The sequence below is a fragment of the Phalacrocorax aristotelis genome, chromosome 2 (genome assembly GCF_949628215.1).
Source record: "Phalacrocorax aristotelis chromosome 2, bGulAri2.1, whole genome shotgun sequence".
NCBI classification, from domain to species: Eukaryota; Metazoa; Chordata; class Aves; order Suliformes; family Phalacrocoracidae; genus Phalacrocorax; species Phalacrocorax aristotelis.
Window position 1 is genome coordinate 142,132,675 of NC_134277.1, and position 23,824 is coordinate 142,156,498.

A 23,824-nucleotide genomic window follows, 5' to 3' on the forward strand; every position below is an offset into this window, starting at 1 on the left:
TTAAGGATTTTTTTTTTAAAAAGCTTTTGTCTATCACTTACGTGCTCTCTGTGGTCAGTATGCCAGCCTGCACAGCATGAAGTTACACTGTTTAACTAGGAACATTACAATCTTTTTCTCATTTTAAAACAATTAAAAAAAAAAAAGAGAATTCTGTCACATTTGCTTTCTATGAAAACACCCCACATTTAGGGTAAGATTTTTTTAAAGCCTAAAGGAGTTCCTAAAAATTGTCCCCGCAAATTTTTATTCTTCTATTTGCACTTTTGCAAGACGAGGGATAACGTCACTATAACATCTCATGATGGCAAGAGCTTTAAGCAGGTGTTGGGAAAAGCCAGTTTCCACACTGCCTGCGGGCAGCTACAGAGAGCTTGGTGTTCTCTGTTTTGCCAGGCCTGACACCAGTGAAATTTCTTGTCCCAAACTTCCTATCGTGCATCCTGAGCCATCAAAACCAAACAATTTTTAAACTATCCTATACTTGATGTCTTTAATTATATTTTGGTCTGTGGGTTTTGGTTGTTTTCTTTTCAAAGAATGCAAGCTGAAAATAAATGTACATTGATTAAAGTAACTTGCAAAGGAATACCCCAAGTCAGTGAACATAAAGTGGTTTTAACCCATAATTAGTAACTTGCCAACCAAAGCTGTGCGTGTCCTGGTGTCTGAATTACAGCAGTGCCGTTGTCAAAGGAGATGTCGTATTTCAGGGTGCTTTTATCACTGCCAACATCCTTGAATACTAGGACTGCTGTACTTTGGGATCTTACAAGTGGCGAGATCCTAAAAGCAATGTTGCCAGAAAGCACCAAATTGCAATGAAAATGCAATGTCTGCACCGCCTTTTTTTTTTTTTCTCTCTTTTATAGTTTAACACTTTCAGCAAGGGACCTTGTTAAAATGCAGAGCGGGTGGAAACTGGCCAAAATGATGAGAAGAGAGAGAAGACTCTTACCCCTCCCTATAACGAGGTGCTCCAGTGGGGTTGAGGGTGAAGATGCCCTCTCCCGCTCTACCACCCACTTCCCTCAGTATGGACTTTCTGCCGTTTTCCATGCTCCCACCCAGCTCTATCCCACCCTGCTCTTTCTCCAAGGTCACCTGCTTAGCCTCCCTGGAGCTGGGGAAGGGGTAGAGCCGGGCTGTGCCCCTCACAGTGGGAGAAGGGCTGTCAGGAGGGCAGTGCTGGAGGGGAGGGAAGGGGGCAAAAGCTGCAGTAGAGGGACCTGAAGCGAGAGTCCAGCAGCGCTGCCCCAGGAGAGAAGGCCATGAGGGGCAGGCACAGCCCGCTCCCCAGCATCCCCTGTCCAGCCCCTGCCCCTTCCCCTCTCTGGTCCCACACCACTGGGAAGGAGCCGGTGCATTGCTGGGCTCAGTGCCACCTCGAAGCAACCAGTTATTTCAGCGTGTGCCCAGCCAGGCACGTTCAGCTCACAGATCCACGCGGACTCCTTTTTTGTTGTTGTTTAATCATTAATCACTTGAATGGAGATGTAAGCCGCCCCTCTCGCCTGCATCCTCACCCGCAAAGGGAGCCAAGCGATCCTTTTGAACACTGGGCTACTTGGCAAACAAGCCTGGGCAGTCAGAGCGAGCATAAGCAAGATGAGTTTGCTTTCATCTACCTTTGCCGCCTCTGCCCTGCTTGGTTTGAGAAGCTGATGGAAGGTCATGCTGTGCTGAATTGGAGACAAAGAAAAAAACTTGTTTTCATGGCGTAAATGGAGCGTGGTGATAAAAAATGTTCTCCTGTGGCTCTTGCACGTCGCGTGGCAGTTACTTGGCTTAGTACCTGCATCTCTCCGGAGGATGCGTAATCCTTGTCTGATGTGGGAGCTCCTGTGATGAGACACTTTAGTAACAGAGTCGGAGCAAACCTTTCTGAAAAGACATGTGGCCAAAGCATGGGCTACAAAACCGAGCTGGAAAACAGCTGAAAAAGCACCGTGGCCACACTGAGAAGTTATTAAATGTCAACCCCACCGCTTCAGTTACTGCTGTGAGAGATGTGGCTGCACACATCAGCCTGGCTGGGCTTGAGGGAGAGGACCAATTTAGCAGCTATAACCGTGCAAGAAGCCCATATGACCTCCAGTAAACCATACCCTGGCTGGCTCTGACTGCCTATGAGATATCTGAAACACAGAAATATCATACCCAAGGAAGGGCCTGGAGACCCAAACTTTGGGGTTTTTTCAACATTATCCCTCCAGTTAATGAAAGATATCACCTCTGCCTACAAAGTATGCAAGCCCCCATTCATACCCAGGGGCCATGATTTCATAGTATGAGAACAACCCCAACCGAAAATCGCTTCCTCCTCCCCAGCCATGCTTGCACCTGGCCCTGTGCCACCACACACTGCCCTGGGGCCTACGCATGGCTCTGAGGGGCCAAGGGCACTCTTGGGTATGCAGAAGCAACAGAGATCTTTAACCACTGTAATAGTTCCCTATTACTGACCACAGTTTGGAGCTGGATCAACAGTGGTGGCTGCACAGACAAGGCAAGCCAGGAACAAGCAGGGAGTAGAAGTAGCACAACCACCAATACTGGGCTGTCACTAGAGGATCACAGGATCCCAGGCAATGAAACATCCTGAAAAGACACAGGCAAAATTTAGGGAAGGCCAGCTGGAGGCACAGCTCTAGCTCTCACTCTGATGGTAGCACTAGCACATCAAATCACACCACACTCAACCAAGCCTTCCCACGACAGGCAAACAGGGGGCAGAAGCTTATCCCACCCTATCTCATTGCTCCACAGCAGAGAAGCCAAGTGCAGGAGTGATTTGCACCACAAAAGCTGTGAACCTTGTCTACCCCAGCAATCAACAATTAATACCGTCCTGACTTTTGAGCCTGACTGGTGATAAAAGAGTGGTCCTGGGTTAACCATACTCATGGAGCCTGGGGTGGGAGTGCTGAGGCCCCGCTATGAATTACTGCTGGAGTCTGGGGTGGGGGTTTGGGCAGGGGCTAAGGCTGTGCCAGCCCTACTGCAGTCAGATCCCCGATGGCAAGGGAGGGGGAGTCCTCTTTCACGTGGCTGCAGTCACATTTAGGTGCACTTAGCAGTGACAGCCTTCTGTCAGAGCACGGGAATGAAATAAGTGTGCACAGAAATGAGCACAGAGAAAATTAAAGATGGCCTAGATTAATCAGCAAGCCTGGTTTGCTTTTTAGAGAGCCGTTACACATTGCTGCCTGTAGAGAGAATCCGTCACTGTATAATGAAGCATCAGCAGCAAAAAAGGGATTTTGCGAGTGTTCACTCTGAGATCTCTAACACCAAACCCCATGTGCTGTGTCCATCCATGCAGTGGGGAGTAGCATGGACTGCTGTGATCTAGGGACTTCTGGCTCTGTCTGTGCTGTCTGTGTGTCCCTCTGCCTGCTCCTCTGGCTGCCAGAAACTGGGAGAGGACCCCTGACCCTTCTTTGCTTCCATTCGCAGCCCCTATATCAAAGCTAGCGTGAGGTTATAGAGGAAGGCGTCTCGCTGTGAGGTCCCCAGCCAACAGCTGAGCCAGCTTTCGGCAGGCAGCAACAGCGTCTGGCACGTGTGTACCGCCTGAAATGGCACAGCAGCGCTTCACCCGCATGTCTTAGGAGACTGGTGTGTAACTTCACGTGCAAGATACATGCCAAATGAAGAACAAAGAAGGCCATTTATTAAAAAGCTTCAGCCCATGGAAATCTGCATGCAGGGTGGAGAGGGAAGGGATGTTAAATGGAATAAATGTTTCTTACAAATTATTGTAAGTAAGCACAAAGTTATGGAGTGACGACATTTCTAGAGCACCCTGCTGCTCGGGTGCCTTTCCTGGTTAAAGGACCCTTGTCACTACTCTGATACAAATTGTACATGCACTATTTTTGCTAACCAACATATCATACGGTTACAACCAGATAGAAAAAGCTAGTAAGATAGAGCTGATAGATGGGCTTTATCACTTGATTCTTTTTCAAACAGTGACAGCAAAAATAGCAGAATGGAATCATACATTCATTGTTTCTCTTTGACTTCAGATAAAAAAGCATCCATCCTGTATTGGAGGAGACAAACTACAGCTAAAGTTTCAAACCCTGGGGTACAGCTGTGCAACCCCAGGAGCTCATGGGCTGTAGGGACCCGTGGTCAGCAACACTGCCGGGGCATCACATGATGTTGTGGTGTCCCCCATCCACAAGCAGGATCAAAAAAGTATAACAAGGTAAAAATTAATAAATGTTGACAACGTAAACCTGGGTGCTGTGGTTAGCTGTACACCACAGGGCAGTAACAGCGTACTTGAGGTCATTATTCTGATCCTCAGTCTTCGTGACAAGGGGAAAAGAGTGTTTGGGAAGAGCTGGGGGCTCTGGCACAGCCACCCCATCTTCATGGGCAGCAGCCTGCAGGGCAGAGCTGAGTCACCCGCCCAGCACTGCGGGGCAAATGAAAAAAAAACCTACTTGGAAACAAGCTCTTGGCCATAACGAGTTTGGAAATAAACACTGCTTCTGCTCTATTGTGCAGGTGATTTTTCTCCCCCTCCCACCTTGTTATAAAATCCATGAGCTGTGACCGGCTTTCTGGATGCTACAGGCGAGTAATTCTCCCATTGAAACGTTCTGGCTGCGGCGCAGCAAGACCGGTGTTGCCTCCACCAGCTGAGGCTGCAGCCACAAAGCACATTTTCCAGCCTGGGAAGACGGAGGCTTGTAGGTGGAAATAAAAAAAGGCAGCATCTTCCAAACCTGTCTCTGTATGTGCTCTGGGATAAATATATAGCGGCTGAACCAACTGGAGGGAAGGAAATTTCTGGTTTAATTAAATGAACAGACTGAGCAACCAGATGCTTGAATAAAGAATAAAGAAGAGCTGCCGTTTGTCCAGGAGAGAACTTTGGTGCTGGGGGCTGGTTTGTGGACAGGCCACTTTCTCCTGCTCCTGCCCTTTGGGAAAGCACTGTATTGTTCCTTTGCATGTAGGTGACTTGGACTGACATCAGCGGTGATCATACACTTGCATGGGAGGGGAAACCGAGCTCCTCTTGACGGCAGACGCTGGCTCTCCCCGCAGTGCATGCCAGGATCACCTGACAAATCCCGTACGGGTGGTGCACAACACGCTTTGGATACTGACAGATTTACAGAAAGCTGCTTAAGGTGGAAGGCAGCTGCACAGCGGCTGTACGAGGCACTTGCCCATCCTTATTTTGCTGTGTTCAACTCAACTGAACTAATAAGACAAAAGGCAATTTATAAGCGCCTTGCAGATTACCTTGTCCAAGAGCTTCTTAAAATCTCATACAATGAAAGTGCATTTCAGCTAAAAATATGGCATCAGTCATGACAGTATGTAATAGCTATGACGTTTAACCTAGGAGGAGTCAGCTCTGTTAAGCTGTATCACTTCACAACTGCTGACACCTGGGAACAGCGTCTGTGTTTCTGGGTCAGTCTTTTGGATCCCACTTTGTCAGACTAAAAGGGACTGAACCTCTCCTACCTAAAGCGTAACAGCCCTCTGTATTGCGCCCTCTAGTAAATCTAATGGTCAGGAATGGTGCAGCAAAAATCATGTGGGCAGCTGGTGAGGGAGTTGTTGCCTGTGATTTAATCCATCCTGAAATCAGTCTCAGGCACCTCATTTCAATGCAAGAAGTGATTCTGCTGCTGAGCTATTTCTGTTGTTTCAAGCCTGACGGTGGTCACGGCCCCCCTACCCCATCCTGCAGAGCTTCCCCCAGTCCCGCTTTCTGGAGGCTACGTGAGAGCGGAGTCTGAGCGACCCCTCAGTCTGACTTCTCTTAGGTTTAGCACAAGATGGCTAGTGAGCATTATCTGTAAGGGAAAGTACAAACAGCTTTTATCTCCACGAATCCAGGCAGTGTGTCTCCCCCACCAGCTTGGAGTCAACCGCACCTATCTACACAGTTAGAAGCTACCAGCCCCTTATCCGTGAAACTTCTTGCAACAGAGAGACCTGAGTTATCTTGTTTTCTGGCTCTCAACATAAAGACTGAGGCTTAGGTCTGCACTTTAAAGTTTCGTTTTGCCAATCGGGAGTTTGCAGGGCTTGGTGCATACCATCCCCAGCCAAACAGCCATGCCAGTGGGATTGCTGTTATCACAAAAGTGAAACCTATTTAAACTGCTGTCCTGCTATCGAGTGTCCCAGTCCCGATATGGCCGAGGAGAAGCAGGTAGTCAGTTGAAGGCTAGTGCTGTTTGCTTGATAAATATTGATGGTGTGAAGCAAGGAGTACTGCAAAAGGTCCTTAAAAATGTTCAGAGGATGAAAATTGCCAGCACTGTTGTGATTTTGAAGCTCAAATAATAAATGATTCAACAACTGTACAGTTACCATGGGGATGAATTCTCATTGAGCCTAAAATTACCAAGCTGCTGACAAGGACCTATTTTTAGCATCAGCAGATGTGTATCTTTAAAAACATCAGCACAAACCTACTACTGTGTTTGTGTATGCATGCCTGCTCGCCTGTAATTGAGTTTTCTGATGCTAATAACAAAAGCAAAATTAGTAGATGTCTGATCGCTGCAACGGACGATGCAGCAATTTAGGCTGGGGGTGGTTAAGTGGAAGTTGCAATTAATACCTGATAAATAAAGCATGCAAAGTGGCCAGATTGCCAGCATGTAACTGAACTAGTAAGCAGAGCCCTATCATTACCGTCAGCTAATGTGCTACAGTAATGGAGTGTCTATTTTCAGTGTCTGTGAGTATCTAATGGGAAGTGCCCGTCTGCACTGTCACAGCCCCACGACATGGGAAAACAGAGGCGCAAAGCTGACACGAGCTGCTGGCACAGATCCTGAATCTCTGCGCTCAAAGATTGAGTTTGTCTGCGCTCTCCCTCTATTTCACACTTGAGGGAGGTGTGAGGATAATCCCCCCAAGAAAGCACACAGATTAGGCAAGGTGTTAATACATCTCCAGCAATGACATAACGGCAGCGGGTATCTGTGCCAAGTCGTGGAGTGCTTGCTAACCACCGACCAACTCATCCCATCCACGCTGACTCACCACACCATCAGCAATGCAAATTGCGCCACCAATTTAGGAAAGGTTAAGGCCCCTGCACCGCTGACTTTGACTAGGTTTTTCTCATTGACTCTAGTAGGACAGGCAGGAGACCTGCCTTTTTTTTATAGCCTATTTTTGCTGAGGGCGAGGCCAGAGGGTGGCTATAATGGCATCTCATTTGGTGATAAAAGGATTGGTTTGTTTTTGCCAAACACGTAGCCGGACAGACATATCTCTGCTCGTCTCTTGGCATGCCAGTGCAGTACATATATATGCAAACGGAGTTTGCTAGCAAACCAGCTGAGCAAAAATCAAAAGCGGTACATTACAGCCGGGTAGAATAATAGGGTATTAGAGGAAACAGTTCAGCAGTTTTGTTCGAAAACCAAACAAGCTCTTCAAGTTTCTTAAAGGCAGAGACAGAGACAACGGAGAGGACTGCAGTGGTTCATAGCAGGGAGTAGTGCTCCCTGCCTGCACTGCTGCGTTAGGAGGTGGTCATGCCTCCCACACAGCATTTCAGATAAGAGAGAGAAGAAGAATTAAGAAAAGCCCTTGTTCCGAGACACATCTGAGAAATGCTGTGAATAATCTTCTATCCTAGAGTAAATTATGTAAAGGGGCCTGATTAAACCATCCATCATTTCCCGTTTTTGATATTTAATTAGGAAAGAATGGTTAGCTCCATAGAGTTGCCTCTTTGAGATGTGTTGGACATATATGCTCTGCTCTTGGAGCATACGTGCCTCTGTTACAAATGTCTGACTCTGCTAAGAAATACCATAGTGTTCTGCCACCATAGAAAACTTTCCCTGTTTTTTCCTATAATTGAGCTTGTATAACTTGGAGCTTGGGGGAGTTTTGTTTGCCCTCGAAGAAGCTGTCCCTGTGGAAGCCAGCCAACCTGTATTCCAGGTGAGGCTTAGAGATGCTCTGGGTCAGAAGGTCTGACTGAACAACTTGGCCATGCTACTGCAGATTAAACTGTGAGCTTCAGGAGATCTGGATAGCTGAACTGCCTGGGCTGGCCCTGTCCTGTTAAGAACATAATGTGGGCTCTCATTAATTTCCTAATGCTAAAAGAATAATAGGGTGGTATGCACTGGAGACCAGAGGCATACGGAGCACACAGACATGTCTGAGAGATGGTCTCAGGCTTGTGGCTTATCTGAATCAAAGTCTGAGAATTTAAGTCTGTAGCAAACAGAAACTTGACCTCACATTCAATTTGCAGTTTGAACAATTGAAAATGGAGGGGGTTTTGTTGTCTAGTCGCAGCGATCTGAAACCTTCAACTTGGGCACTGGACTAGAACATTTTCTGAGAAGTCACTGGTTCACAACAAACTGCTTCCTGATACAGAGGGTGTTGTCAGCTCTTGTCAAGTCCAAGGCACTGGCTTTACTGATAGAAGAACTGCCACTATGGACACAGTCCTAAGAGCACAAAGGATGGAGTCCTTGCCAAAGGGCTATGTTCACGTAGCCTGGGTTCCTTATTCCTAGATGAGATTTAAGGAAATACTGGGTAAATTCCATGCACTGCTTTAGAACGGAATATTTTGTTTTAGGTGGATGTGCCAACTTTGTAGGATCGTAGGAAAATTCAGGTCAGAAGGATCTCAAGAGGTCTCTAATCCAATTGCCTGTCCAAAGCAGGGACAGATCTGAGGTCAGACCAAATTACTCAGCATTTTATCCAATCTGATCTTAAAAACCACCAAGGATGGAGGCTGCAACCTCTGGGCAACCTATTCCAATGTCTGACTGTCCTCACAGGGAAGAGGTTTCTCCTTATATCCAGAACATAAGGACGTGGTAAATTATTTAATCAGCTTCTCTGTGCCTCAGAAACATCATCATACACAGTGAGAGTTCTAACCCCACTGAATAACAGCAGTTATTCAAGGGAAGCCATTGATGCCAGGATCACCCAGGGCCACGAATCTCAGCTGTGAGACTCTCAGTACCACACACAGAACAGCAAGGGTAGCCCATGCTGACAACATAAGTGCTGACAACTAAGTACTGAGGTCTTTGGTATTGACAACAGTTTCGTCATCATTGCTGATTGTACAGTCAGAAGAAGAGCAAGACAATAATAGATACTATTTGTACTTAATTTTGCTCATTGTGATATGAGTTAAAGTGCAGCAGCAACTAACTTAAAAAAAAAGGTAAATTGAAGAGGAAGGTGTAACTGCCACTTCACTGCTTTCAAAAGCACCAGCTTTGCAATAGCCAAAGAGTCAATAATCAGTCAGGTTCTATTTTATAGCCACAGCTATGGAAATAAGACCTGGGCAGTGCTGGTTTTCCCCTTCCCATTAGGGAAGATGGAAGAGTCTGAGTCTTCTATGTGCAGCACTAGACAAAAGATTCAGACCTCAGGTGCTGGGGTATCGAGGAGTACTGATGCAGAAATAAATATGGTCAAGCCCCCAAATGATGTCTGTCCTGCCAGTGCAGACCCACAGTCCTAGAGACAATCAGCAACAGGAAAAGGGCAAAAGCCCAGTGAGACACAGGCAGGTGCCAAAGTCAAGAGAGCACCAGAACAGAAGGAAGAGCTGGATGAGTGCTGCCCATGTCAGTGTCCACATGCCAGCACCCTTTCATAGACAGTCAGGGGAAGCTGCCTGAGTTTGACTTAGTTTTCTATGGCTACTGTTTTTCCTCATCAGGAAGCGTGTTATTATATACAGGTCTCCAGATGGTTCTTTACAGTCTTCTGTCTCACAATGGGGCTCCATAATTTGCTCTCAAAGCTTTAGTAATCACCATCTCTAGGAGTTGGTAAGGGGAATTGTGGCTTACGCACACCTCTGGGTTTCAGTGTCGGTCCTTTGGTCTAGAGTGTCTGAAACCATTTTCTTTTCATAGTCCTTCATGCCCTTGTGTTGGTTCAGATGTCACCTCTTTGGGGAGCATTTTCTCTTGCTCATCGTCTGTTTCTCTGCCTGGCCAACTCCAACATTTTCTGAGGAGTCTTTTCTCATGCAGCCTGACTTCCAGTCCCACATCCCTTTGGGCAACATCCATTCCTGCTGTTTCATTGTCAGTCCTCAGCATTACACCCAGAGGCCAAGGCAGCCACCAGGTATGTCTGATGGGCTGGCTGGGCTCTCTGTGTCTCCCAGAGGGAACCTTGCTCCCCTGCCCACCCTCCCACCACCCTCCATAGAAGCCAGCTTCACATCCAAGCATACACAGGCCAAATGACCACAGCAGGTCAGGTCTCCTGGCTCCAAAAGCAATGGACCACCCACACCACCTTGCACAGCTAGTAAGAAAATCAACTGTAACCATGGCTAAAGATCTAAAACCCGAGAGTATAGAAGGGATGGTAAACTATGTAACCAAGAGGGAGCCAAATGGCCAGACATCAGAATGAAAACTGCTGGGGATCTTCCAACATAGAGCAGCTGGTATGAAGCAGCTCACCAGCATCTGAGATACTGAGTTGCCTAAAGCTCTGGTCTTACCCAGCATGGCAACCCCTTGAGTTTTAAAGATTTTATTATGTGAACTGTCACTTATGGAAGATCACCTCCAGTGTAAATCCATTCATCTCCTCCACTGAGTCCCAGGAGTTCAAATAAGTTGGAGTGGACTACTTGCAAAGTTGAAATTGCCCACTGAAAATCTTTGCTCTTTCTGTTTAGTTTAACATTCAAGTTAACTTCCCCTCTCCAATTTAGAACTTTCTAAAATTTATGGACTTACAATTAGTGCCTCCTGGATAACACAATTTCAATTTCTAGGTGTCTGTGCTAGTTGTACTTAAAGGTGACAATAAGTTTGTAATGTAATTTCCCCAATCAGATACACCCGGAAACCATTACATGTTATTCACAATTAGGTTTTGAGCTGAATTTTCCCTTTTTTTTTTTTCCTCCTCACCTTGAAGGAAAACTTTTCTGACTCTAGAAAATATGAGAAAAATCTCTTTTTTTTCCTCATTCAAGCATTCTCAGTCTTATGAATGAGAAAAAACATTGCAACCATATTCAAAAATATTGAAGCCAAAAGAATTGAGACTTTTAATAATAAATAAGTTAAAGCAATTATTATCATGAGGCAGATCGGTATTATGCTGGCTGCAAACTTCAAGTCACTCCTGCATGAAGACATCCTTGACAGAGTCATTCAGCAAGGATATATACCTGACAAAAAGAACTTTCGTTTTGTTTAGGAAGAAGCAGGTGGATTTTTGCTTTGTTTACAAAAAAGCAGGTGAAACAAAACCCATTTCAAATTCTATTTCTTACAATAATTTGGTAGTTCTGATAGGGTCTGATCTGCTTTTACTAAGATAGCACCTGTTCAGGAGCAGCTATCAGGGTGATGCACGCACAGGACATATGCAGTATTGCACTACAAATACTTTTGCCTCAACTTTGACAGAGACAAAAAGCACAATGATATTCTTCCATAATTTTTGCAGCATACTAATTTTTTTCCTTAAAATCTAAATGTAAAGCTATTTAATAGCAAATGTCCCTTGTGCAGGACTATCTTTTATTCTTAGTGTCAGTAAAACATCTGCACATTTGACCCTGTGTGCAAGTACTGCTTCAGCAACTCCCATTTGATCCCATGCTTGCGTGTGTACATACACACCACCCATGCTATGTGTGCTTGCTCTTTAGCCCTGGAGCATCTTACCGCAGGCTGAAGAACAGGATCAGCACAAACCAAATGTGCCGTGAAAGGGTCTCCAGCAAAATAATGGGAAAAGTGAAAAATGGGGCAGTGGATCACTTCCAAATCCTTACTGAGGTAGGCAATCTGACTTTCAAGGGTGCTTGACTTCTGTAGCTCCTCTTAAAGGAAAAGAAAGGGGGGAAACCAGATCTATACAGATGCAGAGGTGGGAATTTCCATCTCTTAGTTTCATTCTGATACCAGTCTGACAAAATCCAGGCTGACATATTCCTTTTTTATGGGAATAAGATTTCCATGCCCTGTGACCCAGGATCCAGCCACTGTTCAGGACAGAGCTGAAAGCGGCCGAGGAAGTTTACACCAGAGGCCTTGGAGGAAAGCAGCTGTCTAAGGAGCCTGATGGAAGCTAGCAGAAGAGCAGCAAGATGAAAAATGCAAATATCTTCTTTTTTACTTTCCAAAATGACGTACAGATGAGATAGCACATTAGTGGGGCACACCTGTACACTGACTGACAGCTAGGTATTGCCAGAATACCAACTGCTAATGCTGCCTGCTAACAACAGGCGAGGATTAAACATCCCCCTCGTTTCCCGTCCTTCAGGACAAGCTGGGGATGTACATACACATGGTCAGCCACCTGCTTCAGCACTGCTTGGTTTCCTGTGGAAAACTAGTCTTGTAAAAATGAAAAGGCCTTGCAACGTCAATTAAAGAACACTAATAATCCGAATTTTCACCTTAACTTAGAGCCCATGCTTCAGTAGATTTAAGCCTTGAAACTAGGACAATTGTTGTGATACAGATAGAATAAGCCTCGACCTCTTGTGGTAAAATGCTTAGAGCAGCAAATATTTAGTATTAAGCCAGCCAGGATCCATTTCCTCTAATTAAAATATTTTCATCCTGGTGCTCTTTCATCGTGTACCACCAAATGAAAAATGTATTTCTTTAATTCAGTGCTGCTCCTAGAAGTGATCCCATTGAGCTGGAAGACTACAACCTCTCTGGACTGTAAAATCAATCGGACGCCACATTCTGAGGGGCAGCCGATGGCACAAGCCCCGTAGCGTGCCAGCGAGCAGTAAAGTTCCTTGGATGAGGACTGACTACATGGGAGGAAAATGAAAGCAGGTCTATTTATTCTCTAACTTACCACTTGGCTTCCAACTGTAAAAGCTGCAGCAGTTGTTTTTTCTCCTCCCTAGCTTTACAGTTGTTGCTGCTATAAAACCTCTACTTGGGGTTGGAACTGAACATACTAAACTTCTTCATATAGTTCAGGAGCTTACAGCCTTTCCTTAGCGCCTCTTCACGAAAGTCCTGCCAAGTCAGTGATTACATGGGGGACACAGAGACGAGGTGTTTTTACAGTTTCTTTTGATTGTTGATCTCCTAGTGCCTACAGCGATGAAGGGTACCCTTAGCTGACTGTATTACTCTACCAGACACCACCAGGTTAGGTCATGGGAAGCAAAAATAACAAAATTTAGATACAGGATATTGCATAAGGAACAGCTAATGCTGCACGCCTCTGAATTTATGGTGCCTGATGTCCTGGAGCTTCCTCTGTTGTGGAGTCTACAGTGTCTACTAGTGCGTTTTGGGCACACTACAGCCTTCCTCTCACCAAGGGCACAATTCCTTCTTCTCTAGCAGCTGCCTTTTGCCATAGAAATTGCAGAATGGCAGTTCTGTAGCTTTGACAAAGGTGGTCGAGATTAGTCACACAGCTAAAGGATCATTTTTGGAAGAGAAAAAGTGAACCAACCTTATTGACTCAGGAAATGAGTTTGCCGATGTAATTTTTGTGTTGCTGCAAAGGCATTTATGTACTTACCGTAGCACTTCTAAAAAAAACACAGGAGGAAATACCCATAGAAGTTGAATTTTTCTGTTAACTTCATCTGTTCATTTCATTGCAGCTAGGATTTCACTTCTGATTTCTGCTCCATGTTGTACAAACCGAAGATGAAAGACACTTGTGCAACTTGCCCTCCAACTCATACGCTGCAAGGTTTATAAGAAGTAAAACAGATCTTGGCTACCAAGAAGTCACTGAGCTACAATATCTGAAGCCAAATGAACAAGCAAGTAAAAAATACCTACTTAAAAACAACTGAGGAGACTAAAGCTACTTAATGTTTGGCAAAGGCAATACAACATGGACAAAAACCGTGCAAAAGTGAAAGATTACAACCACAAGCTGAAAATAATGGCCTGGGTAAGGGGGGAATGCAGGGTGAGGAGAGGAAAACCATGTGGCCAGGGACTAGGACAGAATGAGGGACACTCTTTAGATGGAGATGGACGTGCCCGTGGCACTGGGACTGGCCAGAACTTAGGCTGTGCATTATCCAGCCTACATGCCTCTTCTCCCTTATGCCTTCCATGAGATGCACTTGCTATTTTCTTTAAAACATGATTTTAAGAACTTCGGGCAGAGTCTCTACTTTCCTACCATGTTTATTATGCCGAGTACTATACCAACATAATTTTTACAAGAATCTCTAAGTGCCAGTGCAATATGCAGTAGTAAGCTAAAAGGGAGACAGGAGACACTGGGGGAATAGCGGACAGAAATTGTTTTACCTGCCAGACTGCTGGCTAAACTGCGCTACTTTCAAGGGCTCAGGGAACGTGAGAGTAGAAAGAGCAAGATATAACAAAGGTGCAAAGCTGAGTTTTGGGGAGGGGGTCAGGAAAACACTTGTTCGGTCATATAGAGAAAACTCAGGAGCAATTAAGCGGCAGTGTAGACTACTGATGGAAAAGCTGTGGCACCCTTGTGCCATGCTAATGCAACACCAGAGAGGCTCATTGAAAGATGAGATTGTGAGTCTTCTGGGCATTTGTTTACAAAATTATTTAAAATCAAGTTTACCCCAAAAATATAGCCCCCCCTGAAGATAAAGAAACTTCTTCCCCAATGCATTGCAGTATCACTTGTTACAAGTAGCTAAATGGTTTATTTTTGACCCTACAGCCCATATGCGATCCACTGCACAATCTGGTGTGTTGAACAATTTTTTCCTCACAAGGTGGGGGAAAAAAAAAAAAGGAGAGAAAACCTAGCTAAATTCCTATTATGAAAATACAATTTTATTCCAAATTTAAAGCTGAGACAAATTACCTTTTCACTTACTAATGAAGATAGTCTAAGGATTGTGTGAAGGCCAAACGTAGCATGTATCCAGATTTGCTTTTTGCTTCTCCAGAAACCAAGTAATTGGTATCTGAGGACCAGAACAGGCTAAATGTATTAAATAAACCCTACCTCTAAAACAACAACAAAAAAAGAAGCTTACAAAAATTTTTACTTCACTGTTCAACCTTTTTTTGCCTATTTAGGAAACAAAGGAGTCGGTGACTTTTACATCAAAGTTCCTCTTTGTTCGTATGCCCACTTAGTGTAGCACAAGGTAATATTTGAAAAAGAGAATTTGCAATGAATCAATGGAATCCTTCTGGCAGTATTTCAATTGATCCAACATCTCGTAAAATTTGGCTTCCAAAACCAAAATAAACCACGTTCGATGCGTTCCCTTATGAAGACGTGACATGACCTCTATTTTGAAGAAGATAATTCTAAAGACTTATAAGGACGATGTGACGATAAAGGCTGCTGGCACAAGCTTAGAACGTTCACATTACGAGTGATGAAGATGTTTCAGATAACTTGCATAACTCACCGACACAAGTGCCAAAAACCCTTTTACCAAATCATCGCACACTCTACATAACATTTAGCTCACTATAACCCTTTTCATATATACATCTCCCAGCCTTGCACAAAGGAGTAAGTAAAAGCTATTTTAGAAGTAATTTAGAAAGCTTAAAAAACAGCCAGTCACTGTGAAATTTATTAGCATCTTTTCTAAGCCTCACTTCAACTGCCAGTTTATTGAAAAGTGTTATTCTAGTAAAATCCTTAAAAGGAATGTCTCGAGGCTTTCAATGACTACAAAGGACACTTGTAAAGTTAGCTGTTCTCATTAGTATACAGAGGCTAGTATTTGGGGAGGGGGGAAGGAGGGGAAGAAGGGGGATGCAGAATCGATGCATAATTATCAGTGGCAAAAAAATCAAGTCAACCAGGCCAGCTTTCAGAATTTCAGCTGACAGCCACACATATACTTTTAACCATAGTTGTGTAACAACTCGGGCTCCGTCGGCTATGCTCAGTTTTTAAGCTTGTTTCCTCCAGCTCTTTTAGTAAAGGTAATTAAACTACTCATCCTAGGGTTCAAATTCAGCATCAGCACAGCAAATACCTATCTGCCTGAGTATCTAAAGGACAAATATAAGAACAACTATTTTTTCAGTTGTTAGCTGGTGGTTATATTTGAAGCTAAGATTTATTTTTACATTCTATTGAACTTTTTTTTACTGAATTAAGAAAGAAACACGAAAATTTCAAATAATTCATGTGAAGTGAGGACAACCTACACATCACATTATTGTATTAGAGGATAAGAACTAATGGTTGATCTGAATCCTTTCCAAGTTGTGCAAAATGCCACAAAAGCAGCATAAGTTATGAGAAAGAGGACTTCAGATGTTAGTAATTAAGGATGTTCTAAAATGCATTGAACTTCTTCCATTGCATTTTACGTGCTTTGATATGGAAAAACTGCATTCTACTTATAAATTAATCAAGATAAAGCTAATAATAACATCACATACTTTCCTAGCACATGAGGAATTCAGCAAGACATTTTAAAAACCTTCACCATCAGTTTCTGTCAGTAGCTGGTAGCAGAGAAAGAAATCTGAAATATTTGGTGGATTTAACGTATTCTTGAAAGAACTAATCGCACAAGTAAACGTAGCTGCTCAAATTGCTCTCTTGGACAAAGGCAAACATCTTCCATTTTCTTTCATGTGGGATTGCTACCTTCTTCAAAGGAGAAGCTTTTACCTCAAATTGAGTGGGGGTTGGGAGATTGTTATGCTCCAGTCTGTCTGATGTGTTCAGTTCTGATCTTGAAGCTAATTTCTTTGACTCCTAAAAACCTAACGTAGGATTTTACCAAGGAAGCTATTCAGAATAGGCATTGGAACTTAATCAACACCAGCATCAAATTCCATGTTTTACAGATTTTTAAGAAGAAATTACTGCCTAGACCCCTCTCCCCTCCTTTCTAGTCTTCTCCCCCCGCCCCGCCTCCCTGGAGAAAGGAAAAAAAAAAAAACCCCAAACAAGTAACCAACACAAGCTCTGTTCCTTCCCCTATAAAAGATACCTAATTTTGGTTTCAGTATGATTTGACTTACAAATTCCAACAGCCACATTCTCGGCTGCTCGAAGGGGCGTCTCAGGGCTTACGAATGAGCGCTGCTGGCAAACAAAGGGGCTCAGTTGCATCTCCGTGCATTAATAACCGGTGTCCCACTGCATCAGGCGATGCGGAGTGTGGTGGGGATTTGGGCTTTTTTTTTTTTTTTTGTCTGCAAAATGGAGATCTCACAACTGAAAGAACATCAAGGGGAACATGCCTATCAGAGCATCACCCATAGTTTTGTTCTCAGGAACCAAAATTCACTTCCCCTTAACAATGAGACACAGACCCAAAAATAAAAACAAGACCACGTTTATTCAATACAGACAGGTTAATTAAGACAGCAAGTCCTGTAAATCAGGAACACATTTCAACCACTCCGGTACGAAGTGCATATATTTAAAATCAACAGCTGCACCTTGTGTTCGAGCCATTGAGTTTGTCGGGGAAGGGTGGTTTAGGTTGTTTTTTTTTTTTTCTTTTTTCTTCTTTTTTTGGTAGAAAAACAAAACCAAACTTGTTTCGGCTACCTTATGTGAACAATGCGTCTCAGGCTCCATTCACTCATCAGGCTTTACTATTTTAAGTCCAGCTGCCTTCCAGCTTTGATATTCACATTTTTTTAAAAAAACTGCTTCGTACAGTCACAACGGGAAAAAATAACAATAAACGTTAAAATAATAATTAAAAAAAGGCAAACAAAAAATCCAAACCAGCCCGGGAGGGAAAAGTAAACACCTCCCGCCGGGGTCAGGGGGAATTATTGCAAATGGCTCCTGGGAGGGGGAGCCCGGCGGCGGAGCGGCCCCGCGGCGGCCGGGGGGGACCGGCTGTGGGGGGGTCCGCGGCCCCGGCCGGGCAACCCCGGCGGGGGGGGGGGACGGTGGGTGAGGAGGAGGAGCTCCTGGAGAAGGCAGAGAAGGGGAGCGGGGGGGGGGGGGGCCCACAACAACAGCTGGGGACGGCCTCCGCCGTTGGAGAGCGGCGGGGCTCGGGGGTGACCTTGGGGCGTGCCCCCCCCCAACGACCCCGCCCGGTAACGGTGGGGGGGTCCCCCGCCGCCGCCGCCGCCGCCGCCCCGCCGCGGGGGTAGACTTACATCGCGGCGGAGCCAGCACCGCGCTCCCGCAGTCCGCCCCGCGGGGGGCCCCGCCGCCGCCAGCCGCCGCCGCCCCAGCCGCGCTCCTCCGACCCGGCCGCCGCCACCGCCGTTCCTCCCCGCCGGCTACTGCAAGGGCTGCACCGCCGCCGCCGCCGACTCGCCGTCCGCGCCGCTGCTCCCCGCCGAGGCGCTGCCGCTGGAGGCCGTGGAAGCCGCCGCTGCCGCCGCCGCCGCCGCTAGCTGCAGCCGCCGGACGGCTTCTTTGATGAGGTTGCCGGAGAGGATGAGCTGCTGCAGGAGCCGGTGGGGGTCCTCCTCCTCCGCCGGCCCGTCTCCCGGCCCCGGCGGCGGTTGCTTCCTCCGGCGGGCGGCGCTCCGCAGCCAGCCCCGGCCGCACAGCTGCTTGGTCACCCGCTGGTGGCCGCTCCTGTCCGGCCGCGGGGGCTCGGCGTGCTGCGGGTGGGCTTGCGGCGGGGCCGGCCCCCGCGGCGCCAGCAGACCCCCGCCGCCGCCGCTACCGCTGCAGCGAGGCGAGTAGGGGGCGGCGCGGTCGCGGGCGCTGCCCGGCCCCAGGTGCTTGGGGGCGCGGGGGGGCGGCGGCGGCGGGCCCCGCTGCGCGCTCAGCTGCAGCACCTCGCCCAGCTTGGCCACCAGCGCGTCCACCTCCTTGGAACCCGCTTGCCCGACGGCGACCGAGCGCTCCAGCAGCAGGAAGCGCTCGCCCGGGCGGCAGGGCATGTCGGCCGGCCCCCCGCCGTGCCGTGCCGTGCCGGTGCCGCAGCGGGACCGGGGCCGCCGCCGCCCCGCGCGCACGCGAGCACACGCGGCTCCGGCGGCTGCGGTTGAAGCTGGAGCTCGGCCCGCTGGGGTTGGTTTGTAAACAATGGGTGACGCGGGATCCCGGGCGCCTCCCACTGCGCCGGGCGGGGGGGGGGGGGAGGGGGAGGAGAGGGGGGAAAGCCCCCGCCGCCAACCGCCCGCCCACCGCTCCCGGCGCCGACACCCCGCGCGGCGGGAGGAGAAGGCTCACCCGCCGGTGCGGCGGCGGCTTCCGCGGGCAGGGACCACCGGCCGGGCGAGGCCGCCCCGCCGCCACCGGTCACGCCGTTCCTTTTCCTCCGCCCTCCTTCCCCCCCCCGTCTGAGCGCCGCGTGGACCGGCCCGCTTTCAAACCCCGCACCTCGGGTCTCGGGGGCGGGGCCAGGGTGATTGGCAGGAGGGGCGTGGGGGGCGGGGCGAGCTGAGGAGAGGCGCAGGGGGGCCGGGGGCTGCCAGTCGCCTCAGGGCGAGTGCCCGGAGGGGAGGCGGGGCGGGGGGACACCGGGGTGGGAGTGGCGGGGGGCAAAGGAGAGGGAAGGAAGGAAGGTCGGTACCACGCCTGCCCCGGCCCCGCCGGCCTGGCAGGAACCGGGAAACCGTGAACGGTCCGAAGGGCCCCGTGCGGGAGCGTGCGGCGGCGCCTCTGTGCCCGCTCGGTGCGGGGCGCTCGGTGCGGGGCGCGGGGCGCTCGGTGCCGTGCTGCACCGGCTGTGCACGCTCCCGCCTGCCCCGTACCGCGGCACGTGGAAGCGCTGCTTGCGTATCCCTAAGAGAGCGCTGACGCGATGCGCTAGTGCCTTCGAGAGCGGGTGCTTGCGTTGCAATGCCCGTTACAGCAAGTCTCCCGCAAGATGTGGGTTCTAGATGGCAACGCGCTGGTGCTGCAGCGCCCGGCGCTGAGATCGCGCCGCTGTGCTGGCCCCAGTTCGCACTCGGCCATCACGGCTCTGCATAGCGCGCCTGCCGTGTCCTCGCCTCCGAGGTGATTTTGGGTTTAATTCCTTGGCATAGAAATGCCTTTGCGGGTCTTATTTTCCATCGCTAGAATTAACGTGCGTGAAGCAAGTTTATGCGGGTGCTCTTTCAGGTTTTCTACCTGCCTGCCGTTTGCTTTGCTTTGTCGCCTGGACCAAGGCTCTGTCCTGCCTCTTCCTGTCCCAGTCCCATTCCTTTCCTCGAATCCATCACGTCCTTTAAGCAAGCGCTGAAGTTTCTACAATGAGCCTTAAATGACATTTTTCTGGATGTCAAAACACTGGGGGCATAGTCCAGAACACGCTCATTCATGTAGCTGGGCGTGCGGTCGCCACTGCCGGGGAACGGCTAGTAAAACGGCAGTTGCTCACACACATAACTGCTATCAGCACCGTGCCCTTGGTTAATCAGTAAGCAGTTGGCAAAGGAAAGGGCATGTGCTTAGGTCTGTTTGTCCATGTTTTCCTGAGCAATTTTCACTTGCTGTGCAAAACAAAAGAGACGCTGTGTGTGTGTGCATGTGTTTGTGAACGTGCCCGTCACCTGAACGTGTTACTGGGCGCTCCAGCCTAAGAGTCCAAGTCCAGTACATTTCCAGGCTGGATTTATATGAGCTGGGGGTAAAACATGCTACCTAACTGCATACTTTTTATTCACAGATATATGTAATGTACTGATACTTTCAGCACCTTCTTAGTTACTGGCCATTAAAACTCAGATTGTTTTGTTCTACAGGTAATGAAAAATTGGGATCTTGTTTCCCCACACCAATATATTTTTAAGAAAACATTTCTACCCTTGTTCCCTAATTATGCAGTATCTTTTCAAGTGAAATAAAGAAAGGCCTACACAGATGCGGTGGATGGATCTGCTTCAGCTCCGAGGGAGATCTATATTCTGAGCACTTCTGAGTAGGTAATCTGGTATTCTGTGCAAGCAAAACTGCAATAAACCGGTACAGCTTATTCCAGCCTTTTCTTCTCCTCCCACAAAAGCAAAATAAGCTATACCAGCAAAAGCTCAGTGCTGTTTGTGATTACATCTACACCTGGGGCTTTCATGAGCCCAGCAATGATAATCATAAATCGTGCTTCATTGCATCCCTAACCAACAGCAGCGCTGGGAAAAGTTTGCAGGATAGAGCAGATCCGTGCCACAGATAGGCAGCTCAGAGCACCGCCATTAGCAGAATCCTGATGCCCTCAGATCTTTTTTTGATGTACAGCTTCAGTGATGACTGATTGACAATCGACTAAGTACCTGCTGAGGATTTGAGGACTAAACCCACTGAAAACATTTACATTGAATGCTACTAATCAGGGTTAATAGTTTTGAGAATAGTCAGCAAAGTAAGTGTTGCAGATCTGCCTGCCTCAAGGAGTTATCAGGAGAAAGGCCTTTCAGATTATGTTCTCCTAGAGGAATCGGGAACCTCAGCCATTACGTTGCTATTCTACCTGCTCTCTCTACAGTAAAAGACAAGAGCAAAGCTGAAATGTTGGAGAAGACAGTATATCCTACATCAGATCTGAAGTTCTCCCTCAAAGGTTTGTTTATGGAGGGGAAAACTATGCCAAAGGGGGCTCAGTATGAATTTGCATTGTGCTCACATCTGCGGAGCCGATCTCAGCATGTCAGCACCCTTCTGGAGTCAAACCCCAATCCATGACGGAAGCAGGTCTAAACTGTCTGCAGCCACCATCAGATGTGCCCGGCAGAAATCACTACAGCAGTTTAGGAGCTGCCAGGTTTTTTTGCCAGTGCCTCTCTGCAGAAACGAGAACAACTTCAACAGTGGGTATTGCAATGAAGTGGCTGTTGTACACTCAGCTGCCCTGACACACAGTTTGTGAGCCTCGGTGGCAGGGCTGGCCGCCAGGAAGAGGCTTGTTCAGCTGTAGCCACCAGGTCACTTGGACTCGGCCAGTTTAGATTGAGAGAATCGCAGCCTCCTTATCATACTTTGTCTTCTACTGCTGGTGATGAGTTCTGCAGCGCTGCTTTTACTTTAGCAGCTTACCACAATAATTTCAATTAAAAAAACCCCAAACCCAAAACATCAAGGATAGGGGCAGGTGCTTTTAAAAATAAAAGGATGAAAAGAGCGGCAAAACTGTTGACAAGATTTTTCTGACCACTGACAACATTTTTCTGAGCAATAGTTTGACAACGAACGCTGCTGCGATCTTTTTTTTTTGTTTGGTTTTGTTTTCCCCTGATACATTTCTCTGTATTGTCTGTTTCTGTTCTGGGATTGCCAAAATTCCCACTGCAAATTGTTGCCTAAGTCATTCTATTAGCAAGATGTTACAGCTGCAAACAATAATTGGTTCCTTTATGTTATTAGTGTTCATCTGCACTCTCACTTTATCTGTTCACAGTTTTAAAAAACAGCCTTTAAGATATTTTTACTAATACCTGACTTTCAGATATCCCTAGCAGAGGACAAAGTCCGAGTTTCATAAACAAGTACTAATCATATTAATTATGTGGCCATCTATAAAATTTTGGCACAATATTAAAGCACTTCCTGAGGATACGTTTCATATTCAGAATATAAAGGTCAATCTATGTATCTTACCTTTTGTACCGATCCTGACAAGGTGGACAACTGTAAGTGACTTCTGAGCTTTAAACCTATTAAGGACAAAGAAAGAAAACATTTAAATAGTTCGAAGTCCGCAATCCAGTGTAATCTCAGCCCTTCCACTACATGTATGTGTTCAGGATTGCGCACATGTTCTAACCTGTTATGGAAAACCCAGTAACCCAATCAAAGTGAAATGAGAAATAATACGTAATTTGCGCAGGTGTTTACATTTCGAACCCTTATGCTGGAGCTGCGTGATCCATGATCTCAGACTTCGGTGTTGTGTATGGAAATAAATGAGGCTGATAAGTTCGTGACAGAGACTATGCAGTGTTGCATTGCAATGATAAAGTATTTATAGTGTTGTTTACAACACAGTAAGAGGGCTTTGAACTGGGTGAACCCAGTGACTAGGAGGCCCTTTCTACTCCTTTCTTTCTCCAGGCATTTCTCATGTCTCTTATTTTCAACAGAAACTTCTGTCATATCTATTAAATATGCAGAGCTTCTCTTCATAAGAATAGTGTCAATGAAGGATAGTTGTGCAAAGTAAATTAATTTCCTGTGTACACTTTAAATGCAGAATGGGGAGAGGCCAGAACACCATCCAAATAAGATGAGTTTAGATTCCCCAATAATCGTTTTGTAACCTACGTTTGTAATAGATTTCCAAGAACAAAAGACATTCCTTTAGAAACAGCTGAGGTTGCTAAGTGACACAAGTGTATTTACTGTGTCATAATTTGCAAAAGCCAAACACATTAAAACAGGGGAATTAATAAGCAGAAATGTTGTGTCTTACCCCGACTCCCAGGGTAAATATAGACCTGTTGGCCAACAGTTTTATGTGGTTCTGGATGCCCAGTCTGGGACCTTAATGGGAACAGGAAACATTAGTTACTTGTGAAAACACGAGCTTTCATCCTTAAGAAATTCAAATATGCATATTTTGTCCCAACAGAAGAAACTGAATTCAGATGTATGGGATTTATTCCTTTCCTGTATTGTTTCTGTTTATCCCAGTCAATCACCTAAGACTTTGCATGTGGGGATACTGCCTCCTAGCAAGGCTGGGAACTACATCGTCATTTGTGAGGCTGTTACTTCTTTTTGCTGAAGTTGTCACCCTTTCTTACATCTTTTGGACACAAGAGAATGGTCTTTAGGGGAAAAGCTAAAGCTGGCACCTTCTTCTACCTTCTCATCTTCTTCTAGTGTCTGACACACCAAACTGCTGTATCCCAGATCATCCATGGGCTCAGGATGCACGTCCCCTTTGGAGGGTCCACAGGAACCTTCCTTTGGCCTGATAAGCTGATCCTTCCCTTTCCCTAAGCTGCAAAACCTCTTC

General features: G+C 46.9%; 2 protein-coding genes and 1 long non-coding RNA gene across 5 annotated transcripts in view; 2 read left to right on the forward strand and 1 right to left on the reverse strand.

Moving 5' to 3' along the window:
* Window positions 1-14,986, forward strand: part of ESRP1 (epithelial splicing regulatory protein 1) — a 53,397-nt gene extending 38,411 nt beyond the window's left edge. The window contains exon 15 of one of the 3 annotated variants that reach the window (XM_075085419.1): window positions 13,631-14,986. The gene's annotated coding sequence lies outside the window, so the exon portion shown is untranslated. Of the gene's footprint in view, window positions 1-872; window positions 1,758-4,034; window positions 4,247-13,630 lie in introns of those variants that run through there. The other 2 variants (XM_075085423.1, XM_075085424.1) reach the window with 2 other exon arrangements.
* Window positions 14,987-17,283: 2,297 nt separating this feature from the next.
* Window positions 17,284-19,395, reverse strand: LOC142053583 (GSK-3-binding protein-like). Its single transcript, XM_075085425.1, has one exon. The coding sequence runs from the start codon at window positions 18,825-18,827 to the stop codon at window positions 18,213-18,215; it is 615 nt and encodes a 204-aa protein (XP_074941526.1). The 5' UTR covers window positions 18,828-19,395; the 3' UTR covers window positions 17,284-18,212.
* Window positions 19,396-19,418: 23 nt separating this feature from the next.
* Window positions 19,419-22,790, forward strand: LOC142053584 (uncharacterized). Its single transcript, XR_012659267.1, has 2 exons — window positions 19,419-19,890; window positions 20,619-22,790. It is a non-coding gene; the product is annotated as an uncharacterized LOC142053584 (long non-coding RNA).
* Window positions 22,791-23,824: the final 1,034 nt, after the last annotated feature.